The sequence below is a fragment of the Protopterus annectens genome, chromosome 16.part0 (assembly GCF_019279795.1).
Source record: "Protopterus annectens isolate FY-2018-M chromosome 16.part0, PAN1.0, whole genome shotgun sequence".
Classification (NCBI taxonomy): Eukaryota; Metazoa; Chordata; order Ceratodontiformes; family Protopteridae; genus Protopterus; species Protopterus annectens.
Window position 1 is genome coordinate 18,489,841 of NC_056750.1, and position 24,868 is coordinate 18,514,708.

Below are 24,868 nucleotides of genomic sequence, written 5' to 3' on the forward strand. Positions count from 1 at the left end.
GGGGAATCTTTATAGTATTTTCCCTGTTATTCACTTTTCTGACATCGGCTGAGGCAAGAAAGAGTCCCCAACGGGGTACTTAGCTTTTTAGAAGTCTTCGTAGTAATATTCGGTAGTAGTAATCTCTGGTTCTGACCGACCGGCACTTGTGAACAGCTTCTGCTTGGGCACCACGCGGCAAGAAAGACTGAGGAAAATGGCGTCGGCTGATGCCTTTATACCCGAAGAACTGCAGCTATGACGTCGGGTGAAGTGCGACACCAGCCGAGGCCAGACCCAGACTTTGGAATCCGGCCGACCGAAGGGCTGCCTGACGACAGGACAACCCATTTGTAAGGACTGCAGATGCATCCTTGAAGGACATCTATATAGAACTATTCTAAGCTAAACAGTCAAGAAAACGTTGATAATAAAAGTGAAAAATATGCAAACACTTAGCCAGAGTCAAAGAAAAGCACAACCAAACTCGTCGACGTGACAAACGAGATCTGGGGATTGTACTGGTGCACCATGGGATACCTACCTAACCAAGAGACAACCAGAAGTCTTCTAGCTTGTAGATAGGCCTAGTCGGAGCTGAAGATCTGCTCCGATCCCATATGTAAAGAATGAAGATGAGATAGGACTACTTAACATTATCTAGCTACAATAAGGGCCCGACGATGGATAGTTCTGGCGTTGAACAAAGAAGTGACAGCAGGGGACATCGTGGTCTGGGCCTAAACAAATGACGCAGTAAGAATGAAAGTCTCGGTGTGGTATTTGCTTTCCACAGGCGAGACAAAGTACAGTTGTGTACACTTACCATAAATGTACATGTTCGAGTGTATTCACTGTTGCAGTCATTACATTTGGGTAATCTGCTAGCAGGTTGCCCTCAAGTCAGCCTGATTAACAAAGTCTCGAGTCCTGCGTCAGTTGCTGTCCCTTCTTCCATGATGTCAGGATGTCAAGTCGTCAGGGGTATAAAACATGCAGCCAACACCATTACATCAGTTTTTCTTGCCCCAGATGTCAGGTGCCCCCCAAATGAGGAGCAATATATAGGGTCTATATTAGAATATCGAAAGATGTAAACATCGAATGTTTAAATGTCGAACTGTATTCAGCGAAAGCTGAAAATATCGAAGCAATAGAAAAACACATTTTTTCCTAGGGAAATAATTTGGTTGTCCGTTTCTGTTGCTTTGGTATTTTCAGCACTGTGGTTGAGAGTTTCGGGTTGGGTTCAGGTAAGTGTGCGATTGAGTGTGGGTTAGGTTAGTTAGGGTTAGGGTGCGGTTTAGGCATGTGTGCGATTGTGTGGACGTGAGGGTTAGGGTGGGTTAGGTGAGTTAGGGTTAGAGCGCGGGTTAGGTATGTGTGCGATTGTGTGGATGTGAGGGTTAGGGTAGGTTAGGTGAGTTAGGGTTAGGGTGCAGGTCAGGTAAGTGTGTGATTGTGTGGACATGAGGGTTAGGGCAGGGTAGTTGAGTTAGGGTTAGGACGTGGGTGAGGTGAGTGTGCGACAGTGACGGACCTCAGGGTTAGGGTTTGGGTTAAGGTAAGTGGATAGTTAGTGGTGTGTGTATAGTTTACTGTAGGGTTAGGTGTAAGATTTTAGGTGTATGTGTGTGGATTGCTGTTTGTTTGGTGTGCTTGTGTTGTGTGTATGTGTTTTGGAACAGCAATTTTTTTTCCCTAGGAAAAAATTCGTTGTTCTGTATGTTCGTTGTTTTCAGCTTTCGCTGAACACAGTTCGACATTTAAACATTCGGTGTTTACATCTTCTGATATTCTAATATAGACCCAATATATATATCTATATATATATATATATATCTATATATATATATATATATATATATCTATATATATATATATATATCTATATATATATATCTATATATATATACACATAATTTAAAACACAAATAATATACCTCCAAACAAAAGCAAATACACCAAAAAGGCTTTTAAGCATAGTAAAAGAAAGGAGAGGTATAGTAAGAGAAAAACAAGGGGATGCAGGGTGGGTAACCAGGACTGCAACAGTGAATACACTCAAACATCTACATTTATGGTAAGTGTACACAACTGTACTATGTTCTTCATGTTTCACTGTTGCAGTCATTACATTTGGGTAGAATCCCAAAGCTATGGTTGGGAGGATGGATTTACACAGTAACAGGAGCAGCTATAAGGCCCTGTAGGACAGCAGTGGCAAAGCCAGCTCTGGATTTAGAGAAGAGAGGTAAATGGTAATGTTTGGTGAACGTATGATCCGAGCTCCAGGTAGCAGCTTCTAGAATGTCTCTGGTAGGAACCCCTCTGAGAAAGGCTGCAGAAGTTGATGTAGCCCTGGGGGAATGAGATCTGTTCCCCTTGGGGATAGGTTTACCATGGTGCATATAGCAGAAACTAATACAATGGCTTATCCATTTGGAAATGGCCTGCTTTGAAATAGCCTTTCCCTCTGCCCCTGCAGCAACTGCCACCAATAGTTGTTCAGATTTTCTTAGAGATTTTGTCCTGTTTAAGTAGAATCTAAGTTGTCTGTGTACATCCAATGAATGCAGAATCCGCTCACCCTTGTTCTGTGGATTGGGAAAGAAAGATGGCAGGTGAATGGTCTGATTAAGAGCCACACTGGTTACCACCTTAGGCATGAAAGATGGATTGGTCCTGAGAGCCACCCTGTCCGGATGAAAAATAATGAAAGGCTCTACTGCCATAAGAGCCTGTAACTCTGAAATCCTTCTAGCTGAAGTGACTGCTAAAAGAAAAGCTGTTTTCCAGGAGAGAAATTTTAGGTCCGCAGTAGCAGCTGGCTCAAAAGGAGGGAGAGTGTGTTTTTCCAAAACAAAATTAAAGGTCCCATACAGGAGTTGGCGCTCTCCTGGGAGGTCTTAAATATTTGGCTCCTCTGAGATACTGCTTTAGCAGAGGATGAGAGAAGAGGGGAGGTTCTGTGTTGTAATGAGCTGAAATAGCTGAGGCATGGATTTTTATGGAAGAAAAAGACAGGCCCTTGTGAAGCATCTCAGTTAAATATTGCAGAATCTGAGGAATATTGGGCATTGCTGTGCTTATTCCTTGTGATTGGTTCCAGGCACAGAATCTTTTCCATTTGTCAGCATAAGATTTTCTAGTACTAAGCCTTCTAGCCTCCAAAATGACATCCATCACAGGTTTGCTGAGGGATGCCAAGGGTGAAATTAGTTGATTAGCCACGCTGCAAGATTCAAAGTTTGGAGCTGAGTGTGCCGAATTTGGTAGTTCTGCTGAGACAGTAGGTAAGGTATCTGAGGCAGGTGCCACAGCGGAAGGTGTGACAAATTGCGCAGGAGTAGGTACCAGTGTTGGCGAGGCCAGTCTGGAGCAATCAGAATCATTTTTGGTTTGTCCTGTCTGACTTTTAGTAGAACTTTGGAGAGCAGAGGGGGAAAAGCATAAACTGACAGTTTTTTCCAGCTGAATGGTAGAGCATCCACTTTCCAAGGTTTTTTGTGATGAATTCTTGTGCAGAATTTGTCCAACTGATAGTTCTGGGGTGAGGCAAAAAGATCTATGTCTGGACTCCCCCCATTTGCTTGTTAACATGCTGAAAACGTGTGGCTCCAGTTTCCATTCGTGTGGGTCCATAAGATTTCTGCTTAGTTTGTCTGCCAGAGTATTTAGCTTTCCTGGCAGGAATTGAGCTTGTAGTTGTATTTGGTAGGTCAAGGTCGTATTCCACAATGCCATGGCTAGTCTGCAAAGTGAGTAGGAATGTGTACCCCCCTGCTTGTTTATGTACCACATAACTGTGGAGTGGTCTGTCTTTATCATTAGTTGTCCTGGATGAAGGTAGTCCTTGAAGGCTTTCAGTGCATTCTGTACAACTAGCATCTCTTTCTGATTAATATATAGGTGCATTTGATTTGGGCTCCATTTGCCCCGAATGCACTTTCCTGCCAGATGAGCCCCCCAAGCATAGTCTGATGTGTTTGTAGTTAGGGTTTGGGCAGCAGGGGGTGGAGTGAATGGCAGTCCCTTGTTTTGGTGGCAGGCCTCTGCCCACCACAGGAACTCTAGTTGCAGGCAAGGTATGATAGGAATCATTGTTTCCAGGCTGTGACAAGACTCCATAAACTTTAAGTACCACTGAAGTTTCCTCATATGCAGTCTTGCACATGGAAATAGAAGAATGCAGGAGGCCATGAACCCCAAGGCTTGCAGAATTTGCCTTGCAGATAGCAGGGTTTTTGTGGCCACCTGTTTGAAGTAAGTCACCAATTGAATTTGCTTTTCTGGTGTAAGGTACGTCATCTGGGCAATTGTATTCAAGCTTGCACCCAGGAATGTAATTTTTTTTTAGAGGGTACCAGTAGTGATTTCTTTTCGTTTGTGGTGTACCCTAGACAAGTTAGAACCCTTTTTAGAAACGCCAGATGCTTTAGAAGAATGTCCTTGTTTTCTGCCTGAATTAGACAATCGTCCAGGTATGGATATTTTTGAATATTTCTTTGCCTGCAAAATGCAATTACTGGAGCCAGGCACTTTGTGAAGACCCTGGGCGCAGTAGATAAGCCAAAGGGCAGTGCAGAGAACTGGTAATGCAAATAGCCTGCTTTGAAGCAGAGGTATCTTCTGCAAGATTCCCTGACTGGGATATGCAGGTAAGCCTCTTTTAAGTCTAGAGTTACCAACCAGGCCTCTTTGCCTAGCATAGGTAGTAACTGTTGAAGAGTCAGCATCTTGAATTTTGGAATGTCCAGAAACGTGTTTAGAGTGGATAAGTCCAGAATTGCACGCCATGATTTGTCTTTTCTGGGTACCAGGAAAAGTCTTGAATAGAAAACCTTGTCCCTTTTCCTCTTCTGTTACTGATTGAATAGCCACCATGTTCATGAGGGACAGAACGTGTTTCTGGGCCTCTACCCACTGATTTGAGGGCAGATCTGGTCATCCGATTGGGATTGGCAACATGTGGAAATGAAATCTGTATCCCCGGGATACTATATTTAAAATCCATTTGTCCTGGGTAACAAGTTGCCAGTTTCATGCATGAAGTGCCAGTTTTCCCTAAAAGGTAAGTGCTTGGTGATTGCAGAAGGAAGTCATTGAGACTGTTTACCATAGGGAGGTGCCTTTTTGCTTCCAGAATTGGAGGTGGAGGCACCCCATTGTTTTGCTCTAAAAGTTCCTTGCGACTGAAACCTGGAGCCTTTTGAATGTCTGGATTTGACTTGAGCGGCTCTCGAAGGGACTGGAAAGGACCAGTTCTTAGTACGCCAGTGCCTACTAAATCTTGGAGGTTGCACTTGTAAGAAATCTTTCACAGTTTGCATAGATTTAGCTTTATCTTCCATCTGTTTTCACACTTCTTCAGCCTTATTACCAAAGAGACGGTCCTGTTGTAAAGGAGCATCCAACAATTTTGCTTTAACATGGTCAGGCAGAGTTTGCTCTTTGAGCCAAGTATGCCTTCTTAGCACAGATCCAGTTACAGCAGCCCTGCAAGAGGCCTCCAAAGAATCAAAACCACATTGCAAAGTATGTTTTCCAACTTGTTCAGCTGAATGTAATAAATCCTGCAAATCTTTATTTTCCACACAGAGATTAACATAATTTTCTGTTTAAGTAGTCCCATGATATGCTGTTTATATTTAAGCATATGAAATTGACAGTTTAAAGCCCTGATTGCCAAGGTTGCAGACGTGTAAACCTTCTTACCCAATCTATCCAGCGCTCTGGAATCTCTATCAGAAGGGGTAGGATTTTTAGCAGTAGAGGCCTTAATGCCCTTGGGACCCTGAGAAATGGTTTCAGGACCAGCAGTAGGATTTTTGAAAAGGAATTTGTGTGAGTCAGGAACCCTGTAGTATCTGTCTGGCTTACTAGGAGCTGGAGCAGAGAATTTGGAGTCATACTAGATTCTGAAAACACATCATCAACAATGTCTAGAACAGGAGGTATAGCCAAAGGCCTATGCTGAGGAAGAAGAAGAAAATCCCTAAGTCTCTTTTTAGATTCAGAGATATCCTGACTTTCACAGTGGAAATGTTCCTTAAGGTATGTAAAGTTTCTCCAAAAGAGAAATCCTCAGGGGGAGAAGCAGAAGGAATGGAATCTTCTGAGTCAGAGTCCTCATAAGTAGGTATAGATAAATTCTGTTCAGTAGAAGGATCAAAAGAAATAGAATCCTGATCAGAAGATTCATAATCAATGTCTTGGCTAGGCCTCTTAGCAGAAGGGGGTTGGCTACCCCTGATCAAGGTAATTAAATCTTCAGCCATTTTAATCATTTGCTTTTTAGGCATAGAGGCCTGCACATGGCCCAAGCATTGTTTTTTTAGACATAGAAGTAGACTTTGGCCTTAGTTTTGAAAATGGCATCGGTTTAACATACAAATCTTTAGGCCTGAAAACACCCTCGGGCCTGCACAGAGGCTCCGGACTCATCTAAGGTAGAGATATCCGTGGGTTCAATACTTAAAGCATCTCGTGGCATACCGGACTCCGAATGGGTCTCAGTAGAGGCCTATGAATCAAAAGTAGCGGGCATCAGGGGCTGCGAAAGCGCCTCACTGAGTACCAGCGAACTAGCAACTGGCTTAGGAGAAGCGTTGTCAGTTTTGGACCTCAACGGCCTGTCTCTGTCTTTTTCTTTGCGTTTTTTTAGGTATTCCGGTAGTCGGATTGCTAACCAACGTAATTTCTGAATAGTTAAATCATGAGCCAAAATATTTAGAGGCAAAAATGTACCAACGTTTAATAGTGCATTGATTAAATCTAGCACAAAACCGACAACAAGGTACGTTATGATCAGGGCCTAGGTAAGGAATACAGTACAAATGAAAATCCTTATGAGGTATTTGCTTCCCACAAGTAATGCAATTATTAACTTTTACTGACATCGGTAAGAAGCAAGAAAAAGTTTCCCCAACGTGGTACTTAGCTTTTAGTTGAAGACTTCGGTTCTGAAACTCGAAAATGAAAATTTCAGGTGTCAGCCCAGCACTTGCGAACTGCTTCTGCTTCGGGCACAACGCAGGAAGAAAGCCTGATGTAATGGCATCGGCTGCATGTTTTATACCCCTGACGTCATGGAAGAAGGGACAGCAACTGACGCAGGACCCAAGACTTTGTTGATCAGGCCGACTGAGGGCAACCTGCCAGCAGATTACCCAAATGTAATGACTGCAACAGTGAAACACTAAGAACATTTGTTAACCTTTTCTGACATCGGTTAGTGCAAGAAAAAAGAATCCCCAACGGGGTACTTAGCTTTAGAAGACTTCAGCTTCAATTCGGTAGACGAAACTCAGGTAGCGGCTGACAGGCACTTGTGCGAACTGCTTCTGCTTCGGGCTCCACGGCAAGAAAGACTGATGTAATGGCGTCGGCTGCCATACTTTATATTACTGATGACTTTACGTCAGTCCTGAAGCGACAGCAACTGACGCAGAAATACTAAGCCTCTGGTATTCGGGCTGGCCGAGGGCTACCCTGGCAGGGATAACCCAAATGTGATGACTGCAACAGTGAAACACGAAGAACATCAGCACTCTCTAAGAACTGGAGGTACAGTTATAGGATTGGATAATTCCAAGCCCAAAAGGTCAAAAGTAGACCTTCTGGGCATCTCAGATTTCTTAGGCATCCCTATCTGAAGTGTTACTTCATTTTACAGAGGGCATCCCCCAATGGGATTTCCACTGTGGGAGAAGCACAGGATATACTACCTTCAGTGTCCGACTCACATCCTGAAGGAGAAGACATCTGGGATGCACAGACCACATATTCTTCCTCACAATTATTAGAAGATTTAGTGTCCTCCTCTACGGAATGCTCCCTAGACACAAAGGGTTGGTGTGTTGGTGGCTAGAGATTTGGTGAGAACCCTGAGCAAGAATCCTACATTCCTAAGAGACATCCTAGGAGGGCATGGGCTGCAAGGATTTTTTTTTTAATTGGAGAGGTGTATAAAGCAATCAGCTCATAAAACTCAGAAAAGAGTTCACTTTAAAATACAAATATTCACATGCAGCCCTACAGCTGCCACCCTTGTTTTTGGACTAGATCAGGAAACGATGAACCCTGATAAAAACTTACATAAATATGAAAACTACAGACAGAAAAAACCTCAAGCAAGACTCAAATCAAGAAAATAAGCATGGCAGGGCAACAACTTAATCCTGTCCTCAGTATCTGTTGTTGCTTTTTTTGGCAGCATCTTCTCCTGTGTATTACAGCTGCTCCACTCCAGTCTTCATATATCAATTACTGGCATCAGCCGATTTACTTCCTGTATTGCCATTCATTATCAACAAACAGTAAAAAATGAATAATTAATTATAACATATATTCTTTCTGTAAGAATAAGCAAAGACTTGTAATTTATTTATGCACAAAGACTGAGGAAACAAGGCAGATGGAAGCCTGCAATTTCAGACATCCCAATTTCTTCAAAACTAATCTGCTGAAATGTACTTCTTCCTGTTCCCCACTGCTGTGTAACCACAGAGAAAGCATGTACAATTTGGTTGGGGGGAGGTTCCCACCACCACTTGTAAGATAGATGGGGGTGGGGGGGGGCTGTACTCTGCAAAGAAAGCTTCACTTTTGATTTGGTGAAACTGGTTTTCAGTGGAACTGTTTTAGAGGAGCAGAGTTTGTTTAAATTGATGTCAGCAAAGTCCAGAGCAGCAGAGTGCCCCATTGGTCACACTCTAGCTTTCATCATAGTATCACAATTTCAAAAAACATGTTTCGAGACACTTTTATGTCCATACCTTAAGACACTTGAGTAGAGATACCAGTACTGGGGCTTGAGAAATCTTGTGTATCCAAGATGGCTGACGTCGGATTATATGACCCAGCAAGATAAGGGTGTTTAGACGCGTAGCAGGTTTGCTCAGGCATTCATTCATCTTATCCAAAAGGTGCTGGAAAAGTTCAAAAATCATATTACAATTAAATCATAAACTCAACTCACAGTATGAATCTTCTTTAACAGTCAGATTTTGTGAAAAAAAAAGGAATAAAAACAACTAACCTTAATAAGTACAAAAATGATATTGCTAGTTCACAATGTTCAGAGACAGACACACGCACAGTCAAGCAATATTTTGACATACCCTGTGAGAAACAGCTGTGAACACATCGTAATTGAAATAATCATCTTCTGCTGCTGTTAGACACTGAAACTTCCTCTATTATCAATAGTTTATCACATTTGAGTTTTCCCTTTTATTATATATTTTATTTTGCTTTGCTTACCAAGTCTGTCCAACTGTTTTTAGTCATAAATCTTTTTCAGTGGAGGCCTGAGGAGAAAAGCTCTTACATATTACAATATTACAAACATTTTTAAACAGAAAAATAATTGCACAGACATTAAGTGATAAACATGAACAATTACTTACATTTGTTGAAGAAAAACTCCACCTTAGAACTAAAAAAGTATATATTTCTTTCTATCTTTGCTTTCAGAGCTACTTTAATACCTCAAAATCACTGAGTGCTTCTTATAGAATTTTAATATGTTTTCACACAAAAGCTGCCAAGTGGGGCTTGACATATCAACATGATCTTGTTTTTCTTCAACCTTTTCTCTGTCATAATATATTTCAAGTCTACTTTGAGTCTTGCTAGACATAAAGAAATAGGACTGTATTCCCATCGCAATGACATATAATGGAATTAGTGTCAGTCATGGTCATCTTGTATACCTCCTGTAACAGGACTGCTTCTTTTTTCCTGGAATGCCCCTAATTTATGCTCGTCTCAGAGGCTAGTTTACACTATACTAAGGAGTTCTACATCTGTAACCAAAAAATAAGTTAAACTGTAGGCCCTTGTTCGAAGTTTCCTTTTGTAGTCCATGATGGAGTGACAGCAGTCTTCCTCCACACCATTTCTGAAAACTGTCACTGCAGTTTCATGTGTGACCGCTGCTACTGGAAATGAAAGGATTTGAGAATAATTCTGCTCTCCAGCACCTACAGTGGAAAGATTTGTATTTTTATTTATTTTTACTTGAATGTTAAAGCATTTTCTACAACTTCATTTGATTTACAATATCTTGCTCTTGATTACCCTAGTAAGTTTTAAAACAAAATATGACCAACTTTCTCTTCTTTAACTTTGGAGAACTATTTTTTCCTGAGGCACAGATGTCTTGTAGCATTCTATTTTCCATCTTTTCTAGGTATTCTGCTCTTACAGTGATTTGTTAAAGTATAGGAAAATCACTCTTCTGTAAACCTGACTAGCTGATAATGACACAGCAAAATTAAGGGACTGTAAATTTTCACCAGTCCTACAGTGGGATGAGTTTTTTTTCTTGGGTGGCAGCAAGGAATACTGTAGGAAAATATTTATCAGCTGCAGTTGGTTGCAGTTTTTTTAACCAACCCAGTGGTGTGAATCTTGGCTCGAGATGATCGTCACTGCTGAAGTGACACCCCAACCCTGTGTGCAAAATGGTATAAAAGTATTGAGGATGGATGGATGTTCTTTTTCTCTTTCCTACAATGCTCTGCAACTCTACAGATATTACCAACTTTCTAGTCCTTACTTCTGAATAACTTTTTTTCTCCTGCGGCATAGATGTCATGTGGCATTATGTTTTTCTCTTTTTCACTCTTCAGCAAAACGTATACCTTGATAATGACACAACTTATGCTCTGGGCTCTGTAAGACTTAGAAATTACTCTGTGTACTTCTGCAGAAAACTGCACTCCTGATGGTTACAACCATCAGTGAATTAAAGTATGAAGCAACCCATTCCTGTTCCTCCAAATGAACTTTTGAGAAGTCTGGCAGTAAGTGCAGAGGAGTACAGTTGTGCTTTCATAGGTGTGTACTAGACTAATGGCCCTGGGGCCTTTGCAAGCCTAGCCATAGGATTACACTGGCATAGTGCCACCCGACCTTAGTTCCAAGGGCCTCTGTTGAGTAGAGCCACTGGAGTTACCCCCAGAGTGAATTTTCTGTTTCCCATCCACTCATCAAGATTTCTCTTGAAGAGGGTCAGCGAGGTGCTCTGCTTGATATGTATGGGAAGTTTGTTCCATAGCATGGGCAGTCTCTGGGTTATAAACCTGTCCCTCCAGCATGTTCTGTTAATTTGGGTAATGAGGTTGAGGTCTGTGGAGGGATTGGGATTTCTTTAGATGTAGCATTTCCAACAGACCTGGGTCAGACATGGCTTTGTAAGTCGAGCAGAGATCGCCTCTAAGTAGGCAATATGAGACAGAGAATAGCTGAAGTTTTTTTGAGTCTGTCCATATAGGACAAGTGTTTAAGGCCTAGGATTCCTCTTTGTGAGGTACTTTTGCAGCCTCTCCAGTTGTTGCAGATGTCTAGTGAGGTACATGCCAAATGGGGCATTGTACTCGATAACTGGCCTAATGAGGGAAGAGTAGAGGGAGACAATGACCTCTTTCTTCCTGGATGCAAAGCCCTTAGTAATGAGATGTGCCACATAGAAGGACTTTCTGACCACAGTGGCAATGTGGTGATCAAAAAGTACAGTTTTGTACCTACCACAAATGTAGATGTTCGAGTGCTCATACAGCTGCAGTAATCACAGATGGGTTCTCAGCCGTCAGGCGGGTCCTCGGTCGGCCGAATTCCAAAGTCTAGGTCTGGCGTCGGTTGCTGTCGCCTTCTTTCCTGACGTCAGTGCGACAGGGGTATACAAGACACAGCCGATGCCATTTTCTTCAGTCTTTCTTGCCCCAGATGTCAGGTGCCCACAGAAGGAAGGCAATACATAAATTATATATATAATCATGCAATGCAATATAATCAAAAATCAGTAGTTGCAAGCAAATACACCATAGAAGGATAACCCAATCAGGTTGTATGAGGAGGTGTTAGCCACTAGGCCTTTACCAAGAGGGGAAGGAGGGAGGGAAACCTGTACTGCAGCTGTATGAGCACTCGAACATCTACATTTATGGTGGGTACAAAACTGTACTATGTGCATCGTGCATACAGCTGCAGTAATCACAGATGGATAGAATCCCAAAGCTGCGCACAGGGTGGTAGGCACTAGGTGGAACTGGGAAGAGCCAGAATGCCCTGCAACACAGCAGTGGCAAAGCCTGCTTTAGTTTTGGAGTATAAAGGCAGGTGGTAGTGTTTTGTGAAGGTATGCACAGAACTCCAAGTGGCTGCCTCCAAAATATCTTTGGTAGGGACTCCTCTGAGGAAGGCTGTAGAGGTAGCTGTGGCCTTTGTGGAGTGGGATCTGATACCTGTAGGAACAGGTTTGCCATGAAAGGAGTAACAAAACCGTATGCAGTGGCCTATCCATTTTGAAATTGTCTGTTTGGAAATTGGCTTCCCTTGAGCTCCTACAGCATAGGACACAAAGAGTTGTTCTGATTTCCTGAAAGCCTTTGTTCTGTCCAAATAGTAACGTAGCTGTCTATGGATGTCTAAGGAATGTAGCAGCCTTTCCCCTTTGTTTTGAGGATTGGGGTAAAAGGTAGGTAAGTGTATGGCCTGATTTAAAGCTACCCTGGATACAACCTTAGGCATAAATGACGGGTTGGTTCGTAGGGAAACCCTGTCCTGATGGAAGATGACAAAGGGCTGCACAGCCATGAGGGCTTGTAGTTCCAAAACCCTACGAGCTGAGGTAATGGCCAGAAGGAAAGCTGTTTTCCAGGACAAATATTGCAAATCTGTTGAGGCAGCTGGTTCAAAGGGGGGCAATGTTAATTTTTCTAGAATGTAATTAAGATCTCAGGCTGGTATTGGTTGTTTCCTTGGAGGTCTTATATTCTTAGCCCCTCTGAGGAACTGTCTTAAGAGTGGGTGAGAGAATAAGGGTGGATCAGTGTTGTATTCTGCAGAAATGGCTGAGGCATGAATTTTGATGGAGGAAAATGAAAGTCCACTGTTCAACAGCTCAGCTAGATATTGTAATGTCTGAGGCAAATTCAGTTTTCTAGGATCCTGGCCTTTTTTCTCATTCCAAGCGCAAAACCGTTTCCATTTTATGGAGTAAGCCTTTCTAGTAGATGGCCTTCTGGCCTCCAAAATGACATCCTGTACCTCTTTGGAGAGTAGGGTCTGTTGTGGCGTTAAGGAATTTTCCATGCAGCCAGATTGAGTGTTTTCAGCTGACTGTGAAGAGTTTTGTAGATGTGCTGAGTCAGTAGAAGAGGCATTAGAGGTAGGGTCCAGGGAGGAGTATGTGTTAGGCTCCTCAGGAGTGGGTACCAGTGTTGTCTTGGCCAATCTGGAGCAATCAGTATCATCTTCGGTCTGTCTGCTCTTGCTTTCAAGAGCACCTTGGGTAGAAGAGGCAAAGGTGGGAAAGCGTAAACTGTCCGTGCTGCCCAACTGAAAGAAAGGGCGTCCACTCTCCAGTCCTTTGGATGGAAGGTCCTTGAGCAGAACTTTGTCAATTGATGATTCCTGTGGGAGGCAAAGAGATCTATGTCTGGCCTTCCCCACGCTTGGATTATCTTTGTAAACACTTGAGGATGCAACTTCAATTCATGTGGGTCTGTCATATTTCTGCTTAGACTGTCTGCCAGCATGTTTTCCAATCCTGGCAGGTACTGTGCTTGAAGTTCGATTTGCCATTCCAGAGCCAAGTTCCAAAGTGACATGGCTAGCCTGCACAGGGGGTATGAATGTGTTCCTCCTTGTTTGTTTATGTACCACATTACTGTGGTGTTGTCTGTTATCATCAATAATTGCCCTGGATGCAGGAGGTCCTTGAAAGCTGTAAATGCATTTATCACTGCTAGCATTTCCTTTTGATTGATGTGAAGGTGCTTTTCCTTTTGGGACCATTTGCCCTGAATGCACCTGTCTGTCATGTGTGCCCCCCAGGCGTAGTCTGAGGCGTCTGTTGTGATGACTTGATTTGCTTGAGGATTGCAGAATGGTAGACCTGTGTTTGTTTGACATGCTTGGGCCCACCACAGAAATTCCTGTTGCAAACATGGGATTATTGGTATTATTGTTTCCAAACTGTGGCTGTGTTGAGACCATAGGTTTTTTTAGGTACCATTGAAGTTTCCTCATATGCAACTTTGCACATGGGATTAGAAGAATGCAAGATGCCATGAAGCCCAGAGCCTGCAGGATTTTCCTTGCAGTTAGCCTGGTACAATTTGCTAGTATTTTGAAGTACTGAGTTAGTTGCCCCTGTTTTTCTGGCGTAAGGTAGGCCATCTGGGTGTTTGTGTCCAAGTTGGCACCCAGGAAAGTTATTTTCTGAGATGGTGTTAGCCTGGATTTCTCTTTGTTGACTGTGTATCCCAGAGAATTCAATAACCGTGTTACATAAGCCAGATGTTCCAGAAGTATGTGTTTGCTGTCCGCTTGGATCAGGCAGTCATCCAAATAAGGGTAGATGTGCATCCCTTGAAGTCTGCAGTAGGCAATTACTGATGCCAGGCATTTCGTGAATACTCTGGGCGCAGTAGATAAGCCAAAGGGCAATGCAGAGAATTGATAGTGGATTGAACCTGCAAGAAATCTGAGGTATCTTCTGCAGCTTTGTCTGATTGGGACATGCAGGTATGCCTCCTTGAGGTCCAATGTTACCAGCCAAAACTCCTTGCCCAGCATGGGAAGAAGCTGCTGTAAGGTGAGCATCTTGAATTTTGGTACGAGTAGAAATGTGTTTAGGATGGATAAGTCCAAAATGGGTCTCCAGTCGGTTCCTTTCCTTGGTACCAGGAATAGTCTGGAATAAAACCTTGACCTTGTTCGTGAGTAGGTACCTCTTGAATAGCTTTCATGTTCATGAGCTTTGAAATTTGTATTTGAGCCTCTGCCCTTTGATTGTGTGGCAGGTTCGGCATGCCTCTCATTTTTGGGAGAGTGTGAAAATGAAATCTGTAGCCTCTGTTTATAATGTCCAGGATCCATTTGTCTGTTGTGATAATATGCCAATTTTTTGAAAATAATGCCAGCTTTCCTCCCAAGGGTGCTGCCAGCTGAGACTTGCTTGGCATGCAAAGGGGAAAGTCATTGGGTTTGTTTCCTGTATTGTTGTGCACTGTCTTCGCCACCTCTTGGTGCTGGAGTTTGCCACTGCCTGCCTCTATATGATCCTTGTGATTGTCCTCTGCCCCTTGTGCGCCTGTATCTACCTCTTTGGGGCTTGTCCATGGCTGGAAAGGACCAGTTTTTTGAAGGCCAATTTCTGCTAAAACGTGGTGGTTGAACCTGTAGAAAAGCTTTGACAGTTTGCATAGATTTAGCTTTTTCTTCCATTTTCTGTAGTATCTCCTCAGCATTAGTACCAAATAATACATCCTTTTGTAAAGGAGCATCTAGTAGTTTAGCTTTAACATGATCAGGCAAGGTTTGTTCCCTAAGCCAGGCATGTCTACGAATGACTGATCCTGTAACAGCAGCTCTACTTGAGGCCTCTAGAGCATCATAGCCACATTGTAAGGTGTGTTTACCCACTTGTTCTGCACTATGCATCATATCCTGCAACTCCTTCAAATCTGGTTGTTCAGGTTGTGACATTTTATTCTTAATTGTGATAACAGAAACTGCTGATATTTAAGCATATGGAACTGACAATTTAAGGCCCTCATGGCTAGGGTGGCGAGGTATATACCTTTTTCCCCACCTTTCTAAGGATCTAGACTCTCTTCGGAAGGTAATGGATTCTTAGCAGTAGAGGCTTTCATTCCCTTGGGGCCTTGAGAAATGGTTTCAGGGTCAGCATTATGGCTTTTGTAAAGAAATTGGTGTGAGTTAGGAACTCTGTAGTACCTATCAGGCTTGACTGGGGCAGGAGGCAGGGAATCCGGATTAAGGCAAGCCTCCGAGTAAACATCATCAAGTATGTCCAAGACAGGAGGAATCGCCAGAGGTCTGTGCTGAGGTAGCAAAAGAAATTCCCTAAGTCTTTTCTTGGAATCTGAAAAATCTTGGCCTTCCCAATGGAAGTGTTCCCTCAAGGTATGCAAGGTTTCCCCAAAAGAAAAATCCTCTGGGGGAGATACAGAAGGAATGGACTGCTCTGCATCAAAATCTTCAAAAGGGGAGTACGAGTGTTCCTCTTCATCAGAATGTTCTGAAATAATGGAGCCCTGGTCAGAAGAGGGAGAATCTTCCTCCACTCTGGATCTCTTGTCCGGAAGGGGTTGGGAACCCCTGATAAGAGTAATTAAATCCTCAGCCATTTTTAGCATCTGCTTTTTAGACATGGGGCCTGGAGATGGGCCATGTGCAACAGGCCTCTTGGGATGCATGGCTGATTTGGACTTAGTAAATGCCTTTATGGAAAAGGAAGATGAGGGTCTAAAGACACCATGGGTGGAAGTGGACCTGTCCACATTAGGAGGCTCAACACTCACAGTGGCTTCGGTAACTGTAGTCTGGGTATGAGAAGACACCGCCAGAGAAGCGTCGTCGGTAGTCAGGGGCTGCGTAGGCGCCTCGCTGAGAACCGGACCACGTGTAGCCGGTTTTGGCGTGGTGTCGGAGGAGACCGGACCTCGCGTGTCGGTCTTTGTCCTTGTGTTTTTTGGACAAAACGGTAGTCGGAGTCACCGACTACATTTTATAATCAAAAGCTTTACCAAAAAAGTGCTGGGCAAACTCCGCCCGACACTTAATAGTGCGCTTATTGAAAGTAGCGCCAGCGACAGCCGACGCCGCGTGGTCTGGGCCTAAACAAGGTATGCAGAGGGAATGGAAATCCTTATGCGGTATTTGCTTCCCACAAGAAATACAATTGTTAACTTTGTCTGACATCGGTCTGAGGCAAGAAAAGTTTCCCGGGTACTTAGCTTTAAAGAAGACTTCGGTTTCCAAATTTCGTAATTTCAGGAGCTGGCCGACTGGCACTTGCGAACTGCTTCTGCCGGCACCGCGCGGCAAAAAAGACTGAAGAAAATGGCGTTGGCTGTGTCTTATATACCCCTGTCGCACTGACGTCAGGAAAGAAGGCGACAGCAACAGACGCCGGACCTAGACTTTGGAATTCGGCCGACCGAGGACCCGCCTGACGGCTGAGAACCCATCTGTGATTACTGCAGCTGTATGCACGATGAACATCAGAGGCTGCTGTTAACCTGTGTTCCCAGATCTCTTATAATGCCTTCTGTGATCAGTGGACTACCATCAATGTGGTAATTCATGGGAACCGAGTTTTTCAAAAAGGGGATGACGACACATTTTTTGGCACTGAGCTTAAGGCCATGATTCTGACACCAGTCATTGGTCACAGTGAGGTCATTCTGTAGGATGTCAACATCACTTGGGGAGTTAATAACAACTCCCAACTTGCAATCGTCTGCGAACTTCGTCAGCCAGAGTCCCTTCGTGTTGGCCTGGACTTCAGAGAATTAGATACTAAACAGGAGAGGACCAAGGACTGAACCCTCTGGGACTCCACTCATGACTAATCGGCAGTCGAGTCAGCTACTTTCACACTGTGGGTTCCATCTGTGAGCCAGTTTGCAACCCACCTAGTGATATAGGGGTTGATCCCAAGCTTAGTAAGTTTTTCCACGATTCCTGAGTGAGAAATATCAAAGGTATTGGCCAGATCAAGGTAGGCTGTATGAACCACCTTGCCTTCATCCACAGCTCTGGTGACTGACTCAAAGAAGTTGAGCAGGCATGATCTATCCTTCACAAAACCAAACTGTGTGGGATCCAGAGTTTGGAGATTCCCTATATCCTAGTTTATTAGGTCCATGATGATGCGTTCCATAGCTTTGCATATCAGACTAGTCAGGCTAATGGGGCGATAGTTCCCAGGATCTGTAGTCACTCCTCCTTTGTGGAGAGGGATGACTGTAGCAGTGCGCCATTTGGCAGGGACAAAGCCTGAGGTGAGGCTGTGACTGAACAGGGCACACAGGCGAGGTGCCAGTTCACTCTGTAGTTCATGTAGAACACAACCAGGGATATTTGTCAGGTCCCATAGATGCTGTATTCTTGGCTTTGGACAGTCCTGTGCATCAGTAATACTGGGTGCCTGGTAATCTACTGGTATTGTGATTGGTCCTTGGGGGGGGGGGGGTAAAGTTGGCACTGAATCTGTCGGCCAGTATATTGGCAATATCTGTTGGCTCGGTATAGGAGGTACCACTGTGCAATAGCACATAGCAAATCTAGGTATTGCCATGGAGATTCTTTACACAACTATAGAAGGCACTGTGGTTGTCTTTACTATCTGCTGCAATTCTGATTTCATACCTAGTTTTAGAGGATTTGATGAGGGATCTCAACTTTTTGTTGAGGCAGATAAGAGAGTTTTTCACCTTATTCCGCATTGGTTTCCTCCTTCTGTTGTAGAGTTTGTTTATGGCAGGGGACCACCAGATTGGCTTCCTTTTTTTGGAGTAGAGTGTCTTGGTTCTATTGGATATGGCGAGATCCATGCATTTGTGTACGTGTTAGTACTGTGCACTGGTGTATGATTCTGCGGTCACGCAACTATTCTCCATTTGCATGGGTGCCGTGAAGTTAACCACCTCTGTCTCTAGGATCTCAAAGTTAGCTTTGGAGAAGTTTCTCATGGTGGTCACCTTTGCTGGGGGGTTGGGAGGAATGTAGATTTCCAAGGTGATTAGTTTGTGGTCGGATCTAACCAGGGAGGAGATGACTATTGGTGTAGAGCAATGGTCATCCATGTTAGTAATAACCAGGTCAAGGATGCTGCTACCTCGAGTGGGGGTAAGAACGAGCTAGTCCAGGGCACTGGAATCAATGAACTCCAGGAAACATTGGGCAAGTGTATTGGTGTACATGAGTAGTTTACCCAGTTAATGGAGGGGTAGTTGAAGTCGCCTAGTAAGAGAGTGTTAGGTTGGACCCCAATAATCTCCAGGGTGTTTAGGAAAGTACAGTTGTGTACACCTACCATAAATGTAGATGTTCAAGTGTATTCACTGTTGCAGTCATTACATTTGGGTAATCTGCTGGCAGGTTGTCCTCAGTCAGCCTGAATATCAAAGTCTAGGGTCCTGCATCGGTTGCTGTCTCCTCTTCCATGACGTCAGGTCGTCAGGGGTATAAAATAGGCAGCCAATGCCATTTTCTTTAGTTTTTCTTGCCCCAGATGTCCGGTGCCCCCCAAATGCGGAGCAAAAATGTATATAAATATATAACTATAAATACATGCAATAGTCACAACATAAACTTTACCTTCATCTAAAAGCAAATACACCACAAAGGCTGTAGAATATAGTGAAGGAAAGACAAGCTGTAGAATAAAGGGGGATGGCAGGTGGGTAATCCGGAATGCAACAGTGAATATACTCAGAACATCTACATTTATGGTAAGTGTACACAACTGTACTATGTTCTTCATGTTTCACTGTTGCAGTCATTACATTTGGGTAGAATCCCATAGCTATGGATAGGAGGCTGGAGCTAAATAGCATAAGTGGCGGCTATAAGACCCTGCAGAAAGTACAGTTTTGTACCTACCATAAATGTAGATGTTCGAGTGCTCATACAGCTGCAGTCATAACTGATGGGTTATCCTGCCGTCAGGCGGGTCCTCGGTCGGCCGAATTCCAAAGTCTAGGTCCGAGCCGGTTGTCGCTCCCTCCCTGACGTCAGTGCGGCAGGGGTATAAAAGAGGCAGCCGACGCCATTTTCTTCAGTTTTTCTTGCCCCAGATGTCAGGTGCCCCCAGAAGGAAGGCAAACATAATGTTATGCAAAAATGCAATGTTGATAAATCAAAAACAGTAGTTGCAAGCAAATACGCCATAAAAGAGTACCCCAAAAGGTTATATGAAAAGGGTTTGTCATAAGGCCTGTCCTAAGAGGGGTTGGAGGGAGAGAAACCTGGACTGCAGCTGTATGAGCACTCGAACATCTACATTTATGGTAGGTACAAAACTGTACTATGTTCATCGTGCATACAGCTGCAGTCATAACAGATGGGTAGAATCCCAAAGCTAAGTAAGGGTGGTAGGCACCAAGTGGAACTAGGAGGGGCTAGGATGCCCTGCAGGACTGCTGTGGCAAAGCCCGCTCTAGATTTAGAGTATAGTGGGAGGTGATGGTACTTGGAGAAAGTGTGCACTGAACTCCAGGTGGCTGCTTCCAAAATATCCTTGGTAGGGACCCCCCTGAGGAAGGCTGCAGAGGTAGCTGGGGCTCTGGTGGAGTGGGATCTGATGCATGCAGGCACAGTTTTTCCATGAAATGAGTAACAAACGCGTATGCAGTGGGCTATCCATTTTGAAATTGCCTGTTTGGAAATGGCCTTTCCTTGAGCACCTGCAGCATAGGACACAAAGAGTTGCTCAGATTTCCTGAATGGCTTTGTCCTGTCGAAATAATAACAAAGTTGTCTGTGAATGTCCAAGGAATGTAGTAGTCTTTCCCCTTTGTTTTGTGGATTAGGATAAAAGGTAGGTAAGTGGATAGTCTGATTCAAAGCTACACTGGATACTACCTTTGGCATAAAGGTAGGGTTGGTTTGTAAGGAAACTCACTCCTGGTGGAAAATGATGAATGGTTGCACAGCCATGAGGGCCTGTAGCTCCGAAACCCTGCGAGCTGAGGTGATAGCCAGAAAAAAGACTGTTTTCCATGGCAAGTACTGTAACTCTGATGAAGAAGCTGGCTCGAAGGGAGGAAGGGTCAGCTTTTTCAATACGAAGTTGAGGTCCCAAGCAGGGACTGGTAGTTTCCTTGGGGGTTTTATATTCTTTGCCCCTCTGAGGAACTGCCTTAAGAGAGGATGAGAGAATAAAGGAGGATCTGTGTTGCATTCTGCAGAAATGGCTGAAGCGTGGATCTTGATGGAGGAGAAGGAAAGTCCATTGTTTAACATCTCAGCTAGGTACTGTAAAATTTGAGGTATATTTATTACCCAAGGATTCTGTCCCTTCTTTTGATTCCAGGCACAAAATCGTTTCCATTTGGCGGAGTAGGCCTTTCTAGTAGAAGGTCTTCTGGCCTCCAAGATGACATCCTGCACCTCCTTGGAGAGGAGAAACTGTTGGGAAATCAAGGAATTCTCCATGCAGCTAGATTTAGAGTTTTGAGATGGCTGTGAAGAGTTTTGTAGTTGTGCTGGGACAACAGAAGAGGGACTAGAGGTAGGATCCATGGTGGGGAATGTGTCAGGCTCTTCAGGAGGCGGATACCAGTGTTGCCTTGGCCAGTCTGGAGCAACGAGAATCATTTTCAGCCTCTCTGCTCTGGCTTTTAATAGAACTTTGGGCAGCAGAGGAAGAGGCGGAAGGCATAGACTGTCAATGTTGGCCAATTGAAGGAAAATTGTGTCCACTTTCCAGGCCTGTGGAGGATAGGTCCTTGAACAAAATTTTCAACTGGCAATTTCTGTGGGTAGCAAAGAGATCTATGTCTGGCTGTCCCCATGCCTGAGTTATCTTTGTGAAAATTTGAGGATACAACTTCCATTCGTGTGGATCTGTCATATTTCTGCTTAGGTTGTCTGCCAGTGTGTTTTCCTTCCCTGGCAGGAATTGTGCCTGTAGTTGAATTTTCAATTCCAGTGCTGTGTTCCATAGGGTCATGGCTTGCCTGCACAGGGGGTATGAATGAGTTCCCCCCTGTTTGTTTCTGTACCACATCACTGTGGTGATGTCTGTCCTTATCAATAGCTGGCCTGGATGCAGTAGGTCTTTGGAGGTCATAATAGCCTTTTGCACAGCTAGCATTTCCTTTTGGTTGATGTGAAGGAGCTTCTCTTTTCGTGCCCATTTTCCCTGAATGCACTGATCTGTCACGTGTGCTCCCCAGGCGTAGTCTGAGGCGTCTGTTGTGATGATTTGAGTTGCTTGAGGTACACAGAAAGGAAGACCTGTGTTTCTTTGGCAAGCTTGAGCCCACCACATAAATTCCTTTTGAAGGCATGGAATGAGTGGTATAATTGCTTCCAAGCTGTGGCTGTGTTGAGACCATAAGTTTTTTTTAGGTACCATTGAAGTTTCCTAATATGCAGCTTTGCACATGGGATTAGTAGGATGCAAGATGCCATGAATCCCAGAGCCTGCAGGACTTTCCTTGCAGTTAGCCTGGTGTAAGTTGCCATTTTCTGAAGTATTGAGACAGTTGCCCTTGCTTGTCTGGCGTGAGGTAGGCCATCTGGGTGGTTGTATCCAAGCTGGCACCCAGGAAAATTATTTGTTGAGAGGGTATTAGTTTTGATTTCTTTTTGTTGACTGTGTATCCCAGGAAGTTAAACAGTTTTATTACAAACGCCAGGTGCTGCAGTAGTATGTCCTTGCTGTCCGCTTGGATCAGGCAGTCGTCCAGATATGGATAGATTTGTATCCCTTGTAGTCTGCAGAAGGCGATTACTGATGCCAGGCATTTCGAAAACACTCTGGGCGCAGTAGATAAGCCAAAGGGCAATGCAAAGAATTGGTAATGGGTTGAACCTGCAAGAAATCGGTATCTTCTGCAATTTTGTCTGATAGGGACATGCAGGTATGCCTCCTTGAGATCCAATGTTACCAGCCAAGACTCTTTGCCCAGCATGGGAAGAAGCTGCTGTAATGTGAGCATCTTGAATTTTGGCACCTGTAGATATGTGTTTAGGATGGATAGGTCTAAGATAGGTCTCCAATCTTTGTCTTTCCTTGGTACCAGGAATAGTCTGGAATAAAACCCTTGACCTTGTTCTTTTGCAGGTACCTCTTGAATTGCTTTCATGTCCATGAGAGCTGAAATTTGTTTTTGTGCCTCTGCCCTTTGATTTTGTGGCAGGTTTGGCATGCCTCTCATTTTTGGAAGGGTGTGAAAGTGGAACCTGTAGCCTCTGTCTATAATGTCCAGAATCCATTTGTCTTTTGTAACAATATGCCAATTTTTGAGAATAATGTCAGTTTTCCGCCCAAAGGTGCTGCCATTAAAGCTTTGCTTGGCAGGTGTAGGGGGAAGTCATTGTATCTGTTTTCTAAAAGACTGTGATCTATCTTCTCCACCTCTTGGGGTTGGTGCTTGCCACTGTCTGGCTCTGAAAGTTCCTTGAGGTTGCCCTATACCACTTGGACGCCTGTCTCTGCCCCTTTGAGGTCTGTCCGTGGCTGGAAAGGACCAATTTTTTGAAGGCCAGTTTCTGCTGAAACGTGGCGGCTGTACCTGCAGGAAATCTTTCACCGTTTGCATTGATTTCGCTTTTTCCTCCATTTTCTTTAGCACCTCCTCTGCTTTAACACCAAACAATAAATCTTTTTGAAGAGGTGCATCTAATAATTTAGCTTTGACATGATCTGGTAAGGTTTGCTCTTTGAGCCAAGCATGCCTATGTATAACAGACCCCGTAACAGCAGCTCTACATGAGGCCTCTAAAGCATCAAAACCACACTGCAAGGTATGTTTACCCACTTGCTCTGCACCATGCAACAAATCCTGCAACTCTTTTAAATCTGCTTGTTCTGGTTGTGTCATCTTGCTTTTCAGCTGAGATATCAAAAACTGTTGATACTTTAACATATGGAACTGATAGTTTAATGCCCTCATGGTTAAAGTGGCCGAGGTGTACACCTTTTTCTCCCCACCTTTCTAAAGATCTGGAATCTCTCTCTGAAGGTAATGGGTTTTTAGCAGTAGAGACCTTAATTCCCTTGGGACCCTGTGAAATAGTTTCTGGGTCAGCAGTATGGCTTTTATATAGGAACTGGTGAGAATCAGGAACCCTGTAATACCTGTCTGGTTTAACAGGAGCTGGAGGCAAAGAAAGTACAGTTTTGTACCTACCATAAATGTAGATGTTCGAGTGCTAATACAGCTGCAGTCATAACAGATGGGTTCTCCTGCCGTCAGGCGGGTCCTTCGGTCGGCCGAATTCCAAAATCTTGGTCCGGCTTCGGTTGTCGTCGCTTCTTCCCTGACGTCAGAGAGACAGGGGTATAAAGGAATCAGCCGACGCCATTTTCTTCAGTTTTTCTTGCCCCAGATGTCAGGTGCCCCCAGAAGGAAGGCAATACATAAATTTGTGTAATAATGCAGTGCAATATAATCAAAATACAGTAGTTGCAAGCAAATACATCATAAATGAATACCCCAATCAGGTTGTATGAGGATGTGTTAGCCTATAGGCCTGTCCCAAGAGGGGAAGGAGGGAGGGAAACCTGGACTGCAGCTGTATTAGCACTCGAACAACTACATTTATGGTAGGTACAAAACTGTACTATGTTCATCGTGCATACAGCTGCAGTCATAACAGATGGGTAGAATCCCAAAGCTAAGAAAGGGGTGGTAGGCACTAGGTGGAACTAGGAGGAGCCAAAATGCCCTGCAAGACTGCAGTGGCAAAGCCTGCTCTAGATTTTGAGTATAATGGTAGGTTGTAGTGCTTGGAGAAGGTATGCACAGAACTCCAAGTGGCTGCTTTCAAAATATCCTTGGTAGGAACACCTCTGAGAGAGTTCTAATGCCTGTAGGTACAGTTTTGCCATGAAAGGAATAGCAGAAGCGTATGCAGTGGGCTATCCATTTTGAGATTGTCTGCGGATGTCCAAGGAATGTAGTAATCTCTCCCCTTTGTTTTGAGGATTAGGATAAAAAGTAGGTAAATGTATGGCCTGATTTAAAGCTACCCTGGATACCACTTTAGGCATAAAGAACGGGTTGGTTTGTAAGGAAACTGTCCTGATGGAAGATGATAAAAGGCTGGACAGCCATGAGAGCCTGTAGTTCTGAGACTCTACGAGCTGAGGTGATAGCCAGAAGGAAAGCTGTTTTCCAGGACAAATATTGCAAATCTGATGAGGCAGCTGGCTCAAAGGGAGGCAAGGTCAGTTTTTCCAGAATGAAATTAAGATCCCAAGCAGGTATTGGTTGTTTCCTTGGAGGTCTTAAATTCTTAGCCCCTCTGAGGAACTGTCTTAAGAGAGGGTGAGAGAATAAAGGAGGATCAGTGTTGTATTCTGCAGAAATGGCTGAGGCATGGATTT

At 43.9% G+C, this 24,868-nt stretch overlaps 1 protein-coding gene across 1 annotated transcript in view; it reads right to left on the minus strand.

Moving 5' to 3' along the window:
- LOC122791053 (hamartin-like) overlaps positions 1–24,868 on the minus strand; it is a 569,544-nt gene that overhangs the window by 21,137 nt on the left and 523,539 nt on the right. The window contains exon 4 of the mRNA XM_044058830.1: positions 8,760–8,912. Within this exon, the coding sequence (XP_043914765.1) occupies positions 8,760–8,912 (153 nt within the window). The remainder of the gene's footprint in view (positions 1–8,759; positions 8,913–24,868) is intronic.